Source organism: Lycorma delicatula, chromosome 1, assembly GCF_047948215.1.
Source record: "Lycorma delicatula isolate Av1 chromosome 1, ASM4794821v1, whole genome shotgun sequence".
Taxonomy (NCBI): domain Eukaryota; kingdom Metazoa; phylum Arthropoda; class Insecta; order Hemiptera; family Fulgoridae; genus Lycorma; species Lycorma delicatula.
Genome location: NC_134455.1, coordinates 128,528,776 through 128,541,307, shown reverse-complemented (window position 1 = coordinate 128,541,307; position 12,532 = coordinate 128,528,776). Strand labels below are relative to the sequence as shown.

Here is a 12,532-nt window from a genome sequence, read left to right as displayed (position 1 = left end):
GAACTGGTAATGTGAATCCGAACTGCCAAACGCTTACACAATTTAAGACATTCAATCCAAAATAAAAGGCATGGGAAGCTAACCAACATGATTTTGTTTTTCCACAATAATGCACGACCTCACAAACAAAACAACTGAATAATGCCAACAATTTTGGAAATCTTCAAACATCTGCCTTACAGTCTGGATCTTGCACCAAGTGATTAATACTTTTTTCTCCATTTTAAACAATAGTTTGCAAGATGATGAGGTTTTGAAGATGATGATGATAAATTGCAAATAGAGTAATTAATTGGTTTAAATCACAGGCGGGAGAATTCTTCGGTAGCGGAATAATGAAGCTGGTAGGCTGATATCAAAAATGTATTGTAGTAAATGGTGAATATGTAGAAAAAAACAGAAAAAATGTAAAATAAAAAATATATGTGTTTATTTTGCTATAATAATTTTTTCTATTTCACTTATTTCAATTTTTATATTAAAACAGTCATCAGTTAAAACATGTCTCATAATAAGGATCAATGGCAATGGAATTTTTTTACATAAATAAAATTCTTATAAAAGAGGAATTAATTCCATATTAGTTTGAAACTTATTTAGATGAGTTAACCAGTTATTTATTACAGACAAATAACACTGTTCAGTTGTTATGATAAATATCTTAAACATACTTATCAAAGTACGAATTCTATATACTCATTAATTTATATTATCTGTTCAGTAGTTAACTTCTTTTTCTTTACACTGACTAAACACTTTTTGAATGATCATTACACAAAGTACTGTACAATACAAAAGCACTGTAATATAATAAACAAAAAAGAATAACCCTGTAAGTAATTTAACAAATTTGACTATTCACGCATGTATTTTGCTGTTAGGCAACAAACTAATAACATTTTATTTATTACAATTAGTCATTTATTAATCATCAAAGTTCTTGGCAAAGACATAAAAATAAACTAATTTAAATATTTGGGTAATAACACAGAATGGGAAAATAAGCAGACTGTAAGAGAATACAGTTAGCTGGAAGATTTTATCAGCCTGTAAGAATCCTGCTATGAAGGAAATACTGATGAGAAATAAAGAAATCATGAATGAAACCTACTTTATACCTACTTTTTTGTAATGAACGGAGACATGTGTTATAAACCAGGCTAAAGAAAATAAGGTAGAGGCTTGTAAAATGAAATCCTTAAGAAGTAAGGTAGAAAAATCAAAGAGGGGTAAAATATAAAATTATGTCATTAATAAATGCTTAGAGTTGAAAGACCTCAGAAAATAATAGAAGAAATAAAGTTTGTTACGCCATTTAAACAGAACTGAAGAAAGAACAGTAGGTAAGAATATTTTTAAGTTAAGAGATATCAAAAAGTGACAAAAAAAGGTAGACCTAAGAAGACAGAAGGACAAAACAGAGTAAGATAATAAAAAAGGCTATGATGTTAAAAGTTTTCAATAAATTATAAATCCAGGCAAAAGATTTTGCCTGGATTTCAGCTCTTCTAATAAAAAGAAGCCCTACTGTAATTTTTGGGATCCAAATTAAGGAGTAAAGTTGGTGATTTCATATATAATTTGAGATGGGAAGTAGGAGAGATCAGGTCCCAGAACTGTAACTCTAATAGTTTTTAAGACATCTGACATAAAACACAAAATTAAGTATCAAAAAACAAGATATTTTAGGTTTGTAGTACAGTAGCTTTATTAAATGACTAATAAATGCATAAGATAACAAAACTTGTAGAGAATTTAATTCTGAGAAAATTAATGCAAATAAAGCCAATAAAAACCTTTAAAAATCAGTTTTTTATTGAAGTAACATAGACAAAAAATAGACAGAAAATTGTATTATTCTTTCTACACCTAATAAACATTATTCTTAATATAGGAAAAAAATACATGAAATGATAAATAGCAACATTATATAAAAGACCTCAGTTATATTAATTGTTTGAAATTTTTCCTTCACAATGTACATAGCACTCTGCCCCACGTAAAATATTTCTGGTGACTTTCCATTTCATCTCAGGGTCATTTTGCATAAATTCAATAGCATTTCATATTTTAATGCGTAACTCTTCTTTAATATTAACTTTTTGTTGGTGTATTATTTATATAGCAAAAAAGGCCGCTGATGCTTTTTATGGAATCCATAGTCATTCATTCCGATTGGGGCTTGAATTACCGTACCACGAGTATCCTTTACAAAGGTGTCAGCGAAGCTATTATGTTGTATGATGCGCCTGTCCAGGCTCACCGCATGGCTTTTAGGTATTGCATGGACATTTTGTTGCAGGCCCAGCGATTCCTCTTGCTGGCTGTTATAGACGGTTATAGAACAGTCTCACAGGAGGCAGTCTGTGTTATAACCGGAGTGAAACCAATAGATATCTTGGCTAATGAGCGTAAGGAATGCTACATTTCCAAGGTAAATAATCTATTGACATCAGAACAAAAGCAGGGGGTTGAAGACCAGGGCCTTGCATCTTGGCAGGTCAGGTGAGATGAATCCCCAAAAGTCGCTACACACATGGTATATTTCCTATAGTGTCTGATTTAGGTGCGGTTGGATGAGTCTTCCCCAATCAGTATATCACACAATTTCTCTCCGGCCATGGTGCCTTTCAGGCAAGTTTGGCTAGGTTTTGTTTGGTAGATTCGAGTCAATGCCCAGATTGTGGGACTGATGATACAGTGGACCACGTCCTCTACATCTGTCCCCGATACAAGATCAAACGTTCACGTTTCTAGGTGAAAAACACTTTCACGTTATCATCAGATATGATAATAACATTTGAGTCATCAGATATCCATAAGTGAGCAGAGTGTGCCCTATTCACAAATGGCACATAACCTTCTCTTAACAGTTATTTCTGCATGAGGAGCTCCATGGTAACAGTGTTCTTAATTTTTTTTTTTTTTTTAACCTACAGGACTACCTTAGGCATTGCTTCGGAGAATGACATGAATGACAATTTTTATAGCATGTGAAAATGCCATGCCTGACCAGGATTCAACCTGGGACCTCCGGATGAAAGGCCTAGACGCTACCACTTGCATCACAGAGGATGGAACAGTGTTCTTAATTGGGTGAAATTTATTGTTCATGGTAGCACTTCATTCAGTTTGCCACTCATCATGAACCATCCTCTTCAGGAAACAGAGAAGATCACTTGAAGCCAATTGAATGAATCACCATATCTAATTCAGTTACAGAAATTAGCAGTTAAGTGATTTCTAGCTACTAAACAAAAATATGGCATTGTACTATCATACTGGAAAATCATTTGCAATGTAGTTTGTAAAGGTACATCCTCCAAAGGAGCCGGAAAATTGTTTTTCAAGAAATGAATGTACGCATCTCCCATAAGATTTTCACCCATAAGATTTTCGCATTTTCATTTTCAACAAATGGTCCTAGAATTATGTCATAGATAATGCCACACTAAACATTAATGTGAAATCTATGTTGGAAACTAGTTTCCACAGTACCACATGGATTGTCTTCACTCCATAAATAACTGTTTTTAGAAATGAAGACTCTGTTTTAGACCTTATCTTGTCTAGAGGTAAATGACAGAAGTTTAAACGCTGGGGGTAATCTGTTCGCTGCAAATTTTGAACCTTTTGCAGGCAGAAAGGATAAAGATTTTCTTTTAGTAGGATGCACCACACTTTGTTTTTTGACAAACCAATGCAATATGAAATGACCCTTTCATTCGTAAAAGCTGATATGCTGAAGAATGTTTAAAAAGAATACTTACCCTCTTAATCCCTATGAATGTTCGGGTACATCGGCACTCAAATGTCTCTGCATGGTGATGCACGTAATAGTATGCAGTGATCTTATTTACTACACCCGTACATGAATGTTCATTTTGTTAATACTAGTAATGTACTCTGTTATAAATATAAAGTACTTTTTTCAATTTACAAACAATAACACATTCGGAAGGTTGTGTTTTTTGTAACTTTCTTGAATCATATTCACCTTGCTATGAGAGAGAGGCATTTTGGTTTTGTTTATGTTATTCCACATGTAGTTAAGTCCTTTATAATGACCAAATCTTTTCTTCGTGATGATAAAATAATTCTGTATCTTTAATATATAATCCTAAATCCTATTGATTTATTAGATTAATTTAAATTGATTTATTTATTGATTAATAATAATCCTAAATCAGACACTGAAGATTTGAGGGAAATTAGTGGTAACAATAGTATAGTAATAGGCGCAAGTGATAATGACAGTTCTGATACTCATGAAAATGAAGTAGCTGTACAGGTGGAACCTTATTTTATGCTCATAACATGAAGAAAGAAAAAACAATACTGGTAAGCATGTCTGTACAAAAAAATTTACTTTTCAGTGCAACATTTATTTATAATTAGGAATTCCACCCCCTTGGGTTATTTGTAACTTTTTTTACAATTATTTAATAATATACAGTCTGCAACTAAGTTAAAAAACAGTAGAAATCAGTTGCTGTTAGTACAAATAACATATTTAAAAAATAGAATATTATTACGGGGAAAAATAAAAAAATGCAAGCTGTAGGAACAATTCACTCTGGAAATACCTAGGAATTAAAAGGTTAAAATAATGCTTTAAAAAGAACCTTTTTAGGTACAGAAATAATAATATGATTTTTCTTTTTTTTTGTCTATTTTGCTTCAATAAAAAACTGATTTTTAAAGTTTTTACTTACTTTTTACTGGCTTTATGAACATTAATTCTCTCAGAATTAAATTCTCGGCAGGTTTTGTTACTAAATTTTCCTCATTTACTAGCCATTTACCAATGATATTGTATTACAAACCTAAAAAAAATCTTGTTTTAAAAGTAAAAAAATTCTATATTATTGTCTTGTCAATAGTTAAATTAGGGAACACATTAGCGATATCATAACTTACCATTTTTGTTATAATCAACAGAATTTAATTTACATATGACTTTGTAGTCATTTTTTATATAAGTTTATAGTTAAGATTCATTTTTATTCTATACTAATCAGTTAGCTTATAGAGTGAAGAATAAACAAACATTGCATTTGTCATTGCATTAGTGACAAACATTAATAAATGCAAACATTGCATTAGTGAATACTGAATTTAATAGCATTAAAAGATCTGAATGGCAGAAAGGGTCCTGGGATAGACAGGATACCTGCAGAATTACTGTGCAATGCAGGTGAGGAAGCAGTAGATATATTATACAAACTGGTGTGTAATATTTACAAAAAAGGGGAAGTTCCATCAGACTTCAAAGATGTTATTGTCATAATACCAAAGAAAGCAGGAGCAGATAAATGTGAAGAATACAGAACAATTAGCTTCACTACTCACGCATCAAAAATCTTAACTAGAATTCTATACAGAAGAACTGAGAGAAGAGTGAAAGAAGTGTTAGAAGAAGACCAATTTGGTTTCAGGAAAAGTGTAGGGACAAGGGAAGTAATTTAAGTGCTCAGATTAACAGTAGAAGGAAGATTAAAGAAAAACAAACCAACATGCATGGCATTTACAGCATTAGAAAATGCATTTGATAACATAGACCAGAATAAAATGTTCAGCATTTTAAAAAATTTAGGGTTCAAGTATAGAGATATAAGAGCAATTGCTAACATTTTTAACAATAATAATCGAAGAACATAAGAAAGAAGTCAAAATAAAAAAGGGAGTCTGACAAGGATGTTCCACATCCCTGTTACTTTTTAATCTTTACACAGAACTAGCAGTTAGATATTAAAGAACAATTTAGATTCAGACTAACAATGCAAGGTGAAAAGATAAAGATGCTACAATTTGCTGATGATATAGTAATTCTGGCTAAAAGTAAAAAAGATTTAGAGGAAACAATGAATGGAATGGACGTCCTACGCAAGAACTACTGCATGAAAATAAGCAAGAACAAAACGAAAGTAATGAAATGTAGTAGAAATAATGTAGATAGACCACTGAATATAAAAATATGAAGAGAAAAAATTATGGAGGCAGAAGAATTTTGTTATTTGGGAAGCAGAATTACTAAAGATGGATGAAGCAGGAGTGACATAAAATGCCGAATAGCACAGGCGAAACGAGCCTTCAGTCAGAAATATAATTTGCTTACATCAAAAGTTAATTTAAACATCAGGAAAACATTTCTAAAGTATATGTAAACTTGGATGATCGAAGTACCTGAGAAGAAAAGATTAGAAGCTTTTGAAATGTGGTGCTATAGGAAAATGTTAAAAATAAGGTGGATGGATAAAGTGACAAATGAAGAAATGTAGCAAATTGATGAGGAAAGAAGCATTTGAAAAAATATAGTTAAAAGAAGAGACAGATTTATAGGCCACATAAGACATCTGGAATAGCTGCTTTGATATTGGACAGGTAGATGAGAAAAATTGTGCAGGGAGGCAACGTTTGGAATATGTAAAACAAATTGTTAGGGATGCAGGATGTAGGGGGTATAACGAAATGAAACCCTAGCACTAGATAGGGAATCTTGGAGAGCTGCATCAAACCAATAAAATGAATGAAGAAAAAAAAATACATAAATACTGCAAATCCTAATTCTCTATGTAATAAATGTAATTTATTTAAAACATATACACCAAATAGTCACATTATAAAATATTAAAAAAATAATAATAAAAATAATAGAGAGGAATATTAAAAGGAATATGCAGAATTAAATTCAATGAATATAATACTTGTATTGGTAAAAACAATAATCATTATAAAAAGATTTACAGAACATTACACAGAATACAAAAACAAAAAAAGAGGTATATCTAATGTAGCTGACCGTTTGTTAGAATGTAAAGTATTACAGATTGAAAAAATAATTTAGAGATCTTGGAATTTGTTATAATGATAAAAAAATGAACATTCTCGGGAAATATTAAATTTATAAATATAAATAAAAATATAAAATTATGAACCAACAGATCAAATTAGAAGATGCTGGTTTAATTAAAAGCATAATAAAAATAAAATCTTAATAATTGGCAATAATGACAATAGAACAAATTTTAAATATTAGGTCATTTCAATACTGGACAGCAGAATTTGCAAATACATAATAAATTTCAAAATTTTTAAAACAGAAAACAATTTTGATAAATTGACAAACTATAAAATGAATATGTTTTAATGTAATTATAGAATTCACCATCAACTGGGGATGGGAGATCTACCTAGAAAGATGGAAAAAAGTCTAGTCTTATAGATCAAACTTCAGCACAAAATATATTTATTTTATTTTTAAAACTTTTTTTATGTTACAAAAAAAAATGACATCAATGTCATAGCCACACTATCAATTTTTTTCATTAAAAATTCTGACTTTTTCACTTAAAACAACATTTTTAAGAATTGTGATCTTCTAACATAGTTTCTTTTATAATAAGAGTAAATTTAAAATCACTACTCCAATGAGCAAAAGAACATTGAGACTAGTCTACTGCAGCATTAGCCTGGAGGCCAAACACATAATATGAATGAAAACCAACAGAGATGGACACTTTTGGAACAAATGTGTAAGTAAGTCAAAATATGTTTAACACTCTTAGCTTAACACTGTTTGCGTCGTCAGTTTAATATACCTAGCAGCATTCGTGATGTCTTGGGCAATGATGGCAGGGTTTTGGAGCGAATGTTTCTCTTTTTGCATAGTACTGGGTTACTACAAAGGATTTAATATACTTATATATGTTTTTCTGTAAGGAGAGTTTTTTAATAATTTTAACCTTTATTTTCAATTTGATTTTTTAGTTCTATGTGTTTAATTTTACTATCCGGGGTGGGGATTTTTGCACAACCCATCAGAGTTAGGTAAGTTTTTATACTTTCTTTATTCTATTATTTTATCTTTAATATTTTATCAACTTTGTCTGTGATATTAGTTTTTGGTTTTATTTTGCCTTCTTCGCTTGTTTTAGTAAATTTTTATTATATGATTAATATTATGTTTACACCTTGTATAGCTTATTTTGGATTTATATTACCCTTTTAATAATAACTACCGGACGATGATAACGCCCAAGCGTTTTTCGCCCACAAACAACCAAAAAAAAAAAACAAAAACAAAAAGAACACTCTTAGCGCCATGTGTTTCAATCTGATACATTTACCAGGTTGGTCTAGTGGTTAATGCGTCTTCCCAAATCAGCTGATTTGGAAGTCAAGAGTTCCAGCGTTCAAGTCCTAGTAAAGCCAGTTATTTTTACACGGATTTGAATACTAGATCGTGAATACCGGTGTTCTTTGGTGGTTGGATTTCAATTAACCACACATCTCAGGAATGGTTGAACTGAGAATGTACAAGACTACACTTCATTTACACTCATACATATCATCCTCTGAAGAATTATCTAAACGGTAGTTACCGGAGGCTAAACAGAAAAAAGAAAGAAAGGCTAAGAGTGTTAAAAGGAATTGTAAAGCTGTAATAGTACAGTTTTAGATCTTCTATTGTTGACTCATCAACAGTAAAGAGAGTTTTTCCTAGATGAAAAAGCATGCAGTTAGCAAGAGACAGGAATGCGATAAAAACACAAGATAACGAGTCCGCATTAATTTTCATCAAAGAAGGAAAAAAAACGATAAAAGGCTATACAAAAAAGCAAAAAAAAATAAAAAATAAAAAGGGAAGGAGAAACCAATTATGGTTCTGGAAAATTTTAACTTTCCTTGAATCACCTTAATGTAAATAAAATAAGTTAACTCATATATTAATTATGCTTAAACCCTTAAATAAAAGAGAGCCTATGCAATTAATTGCAAATAAAAATAAATAAAAATAAAAACAAGAAAACTAAATTCTAAATTAATAATAATGAATTGAAATATAAATATAATTCTAATTTGCAAATAGAGAATGAACAATATCACTCCTATAGCTTACCTTAACTGGTAATGCACGGACACGTCGGCGATAGGTTGTAATACCACAAACATAGCAAATATAATCATGCCAATTAGGATGATGAGGTGAATCGCCACGTCTCCACTGTGCCAAAACACTATGGTAACAAAATGTGCAAACAAGAACGGATCCATCCTCCCTTAATTGTTCAGCGTTTTGTGGCGACTGATGTTTTAACAGCCACGGGAAATAAGGAGCATTTCGTCCCTGAAAGAAAAATCAACTCAAATCAATATTAGAAATAACAAAACAGTTTTAATAATAAAATGTTTTTTAAAAATGCAACAAAAAACAATAACAAAAAACTTTTTAATTGATAATAAACATAAGTCAAGAGAAGAACTTTACCCAATGATATCATGTTACAATAAGAGATGGTAACATATATCTTTTGAAGATTCAAATAATTCATCAACATATTGCACACTCACACACACACGCACGCACACACAAAAAATTGGGCTATAAAAAATTGTGTGCCAGATATCAGTGTCCTGCTGTAGCTTATGAATTTTTGCAGCGTTATGAAAATGAAGGTGATGAATTATTTATCACATTGTTGCTGGAGATGAAACCTGGATGTCTTAATTGAATGCTGAGACAAAGCAGCAGAATGGCAGCATTCATCATCTACTAGGCCAAAGAAATTAAAACATGAATGTTCAGTAAAGAAGCTTAGTTTTTTTGTGACAAAAAGGGTGTCTTGATTGTCGAAAGAGATTGCAGAACTATTGTAAATGTCGAAACGTATTGCAAAATGTTGAAAATCTTAGAAGAGCTTAAAAAAAACAATGTGGGATGGTGTCCTGGTAGATTTTGTTTTTATATGGCACAGCAATCAGAAAGTGAGGCAGTTGAAGAAATTATGTTGGAAATTCTTTAATCCACCCTATAACCCTGACTATAGTCGCTTTCTATGATTATTTTCCTTTTCTTCACTTTAAACAGTGGCTTGCATCTCAAAGGTTTGACAAAATGATGACTAATTAAAATATGGCATTACTGTCTGGTTAATGTCACTAGTGGAGAAATTTCTAGAAGAGGAAATAAAAAAGCTAGTGAAATACTATGAAAAATATGTTTAAATTAAAGGCAGCTATGTAGAAAAGTAATAAGTAGATGTAGATTTTATCTAAATAAATAATAAACTTTTTCATATTTTTAAGTTTTGTTTTTATTTCAAAATGGATCATATTTTAAAAACAAGTTCGTAAATAGGAAAAATAAACTTTTAAAGCACTTGTCTAGTTTGTTCTAAAGATATGAAAAGGTGAACAAGACTAAATCATTTAATTGTGGAGTGCATATATATTTTCTTCTTTTTTTTGTATGATGTTTACTGATATTTGGAAGATGTAGAATGCATATTTTTGCATTTAGATAATAGATCTCTGGAAATTAATTTTTATACACACACACACGCGCGCGCGCGCACACACACAATATTTTTTCAGCTTCCAAAAAGAGAACACTATTTTACCTTTACTTTTTTTGTTCATCAAAATGTTTTCAGGCCCAAGCCCATCTTCAGTGATTTTTTTATTTTAATAAATTCTTCTTGTGTACATTTATTTACACATTAATTTTAGCTTTTTACAATTTATTTTGTAAAAATTGTTTGTTAATAAAATTTAAAACATTGTAATAATTTCAGAACAAATATTTGTTCAGTCAAGAGAATGAAAAAGTATTGCAATAGCTATTTATTAATTTATCAATATCTTATCATTGTATGCCAACTTAAATTATTTTAATAAGAATGTCCTCATCAAACTCTGCAGATTTATAAGACTGAATTTATATTTATATCTATATAAATTTTCTAAAATTTCTAATTTATTATTACTATTTTCATGTTCCATATTTACTTTTTTGATTATCTCTAAATTATTTATTAAACAAGTTATATTATGATTATTATTTAAATGGTCAATTACAATTGAGTAACCTATTTTTCTATTTTTAAATGATCTAAAATGTTCATTAAATCTCTTTAAAGGACCTATTCGTTTTACCAATCAATATATACTGTTTTGGCAATTGTTGCATTTTATTTTATAAATACCGGAAGAATCATATTTACTTTTTACATTTTTATTATTATAATATTTTAAATGTTTTATTATATGGTTATCAGACCTATAAGCAAGTTTATATTTTTTATTATTATATGCATCAATCAAGTTTTCTATAATTTTATTTGCGTAGGAGTATTTTACATAAATACTTCTTACATAAATTTTCATATCCTTATTTTTATTTATGGGTATTAATGTACTAATGTTTGTTATTGAAAAATTCTGAATTATATTTTTTATATATATTATCAATTAATGATGATATCCACTTTTTATAAATATATTTTTTATACTATTTATTTCATTATATAATTCCTGTTTGTCATTTATGTATTTTATTGCCTCTAATTACAGTGTTTTAAAAATATTAATATTTTGGGACCAAGGATGGTTACAATTTTTGTTTATAATGATTTCATTTGAGGTAGGTTTTTTACATACTCCAGTTATTATATGATTGTTTTTATTTTAATATTTACATCTAAATAATTTATTTTTCTGTTACGTTCTATTTCATATGTAAATTTTAATGTTTTATGATAGGAATTTAATTTATTTAAAGTTATTTCATGTTCGTTAATTATAACTGGTTCATAATATCTTCTATGTATCTGACTCATAATAAAATCTTATGCACGTGATTTATGCCATAGACTATTCTACTTTCAAATTTCTGCAAATAAATTTCTGACATTACAGTAGATAAGGAAATTCCATGGGTAAAACATCTTGTGAATAATAGGTTCCATTAAATTCAAAATAATTTTGTTTCTAATTATTCTTAATTATTTAATTTCTAATTATTGTTATAATATTATTTATAAATTTTTGGTCTTTGCCTGTTTTTATTAATTTGGTTTTATTATTGAAATTGTATAATCAATGGGAATACATGGATATATATTAGTTACATCCAAGCTAACCATTTTAGTTTTTTTATTAATTTTTTATTTATTTAATTTATCAATCAATTCATGCCCTTTTTTATATTATATTTATATTCTAAACGAATCTTTGATCTAATTACTTTATCAATAATTTTGGTAATTATATATCTTGGGGCAGTTTTGAAATTGATTAATCGTCTCATAGGGATACCTTCTTTATGTAATTTTGGGAGACCTGTGAGTTTAGGGGCATAAGGTTTATAAGGATATAATCTGCTACGATATTTTAATTTATTATTATAATTAAATATTTCTTTGTATTTAACTACGAGGTCTTTTGTAACCCTTAAAAATTATTTGTTGGCTCATTAATTTTTTTAAAACAGTTTTCATTTATATATTTATTTATTAATCACTTATTCATCAATTGAAATAATAATGGGAGTTCTTGTTCTATCGGATGTTATTATTATATAATTATTTTCTTTTAGTTTGTTTTTTTAGTTTATATATTTTATTTTTATTTATTATTAAATTTAATTAATTTATTTTTATTTTTAAATTTATTAATTTTATTACTTATATCATTTTTTATTTTACCTTTTTCTTCATTAGTACAATTAATTTTTTAAATATTATATTCT

At 28.9% G+C, this 12,532-nt stretch overlaps 1 protein-coding gene across 3 annotated transcripts in view; it reads right to left on the bottom strand.

Annotated features, from left to right (window-relative positions):
• Window positions 1-12,532, bottom strand: part of LOC142322169 (uncharacterized) — a 184,507-nt gene that overhangs the window by 124,585 nt on the left and 47,390 nt on the right. For all 3 annotated transcript variants that reach the window (XM_075360941.1, XM_075360946.1, XM_075360956.1), the window contains one exon: window positions 8,903-9,130. In XM_075360941.1, the coding sequence (XP_075217056.1) occupies window positions 8,903-9,130 (228 nt within the window). The remainder of the gene's footprint in view (window positions 1-8,902; window positions 9,131-12,532) is intronic.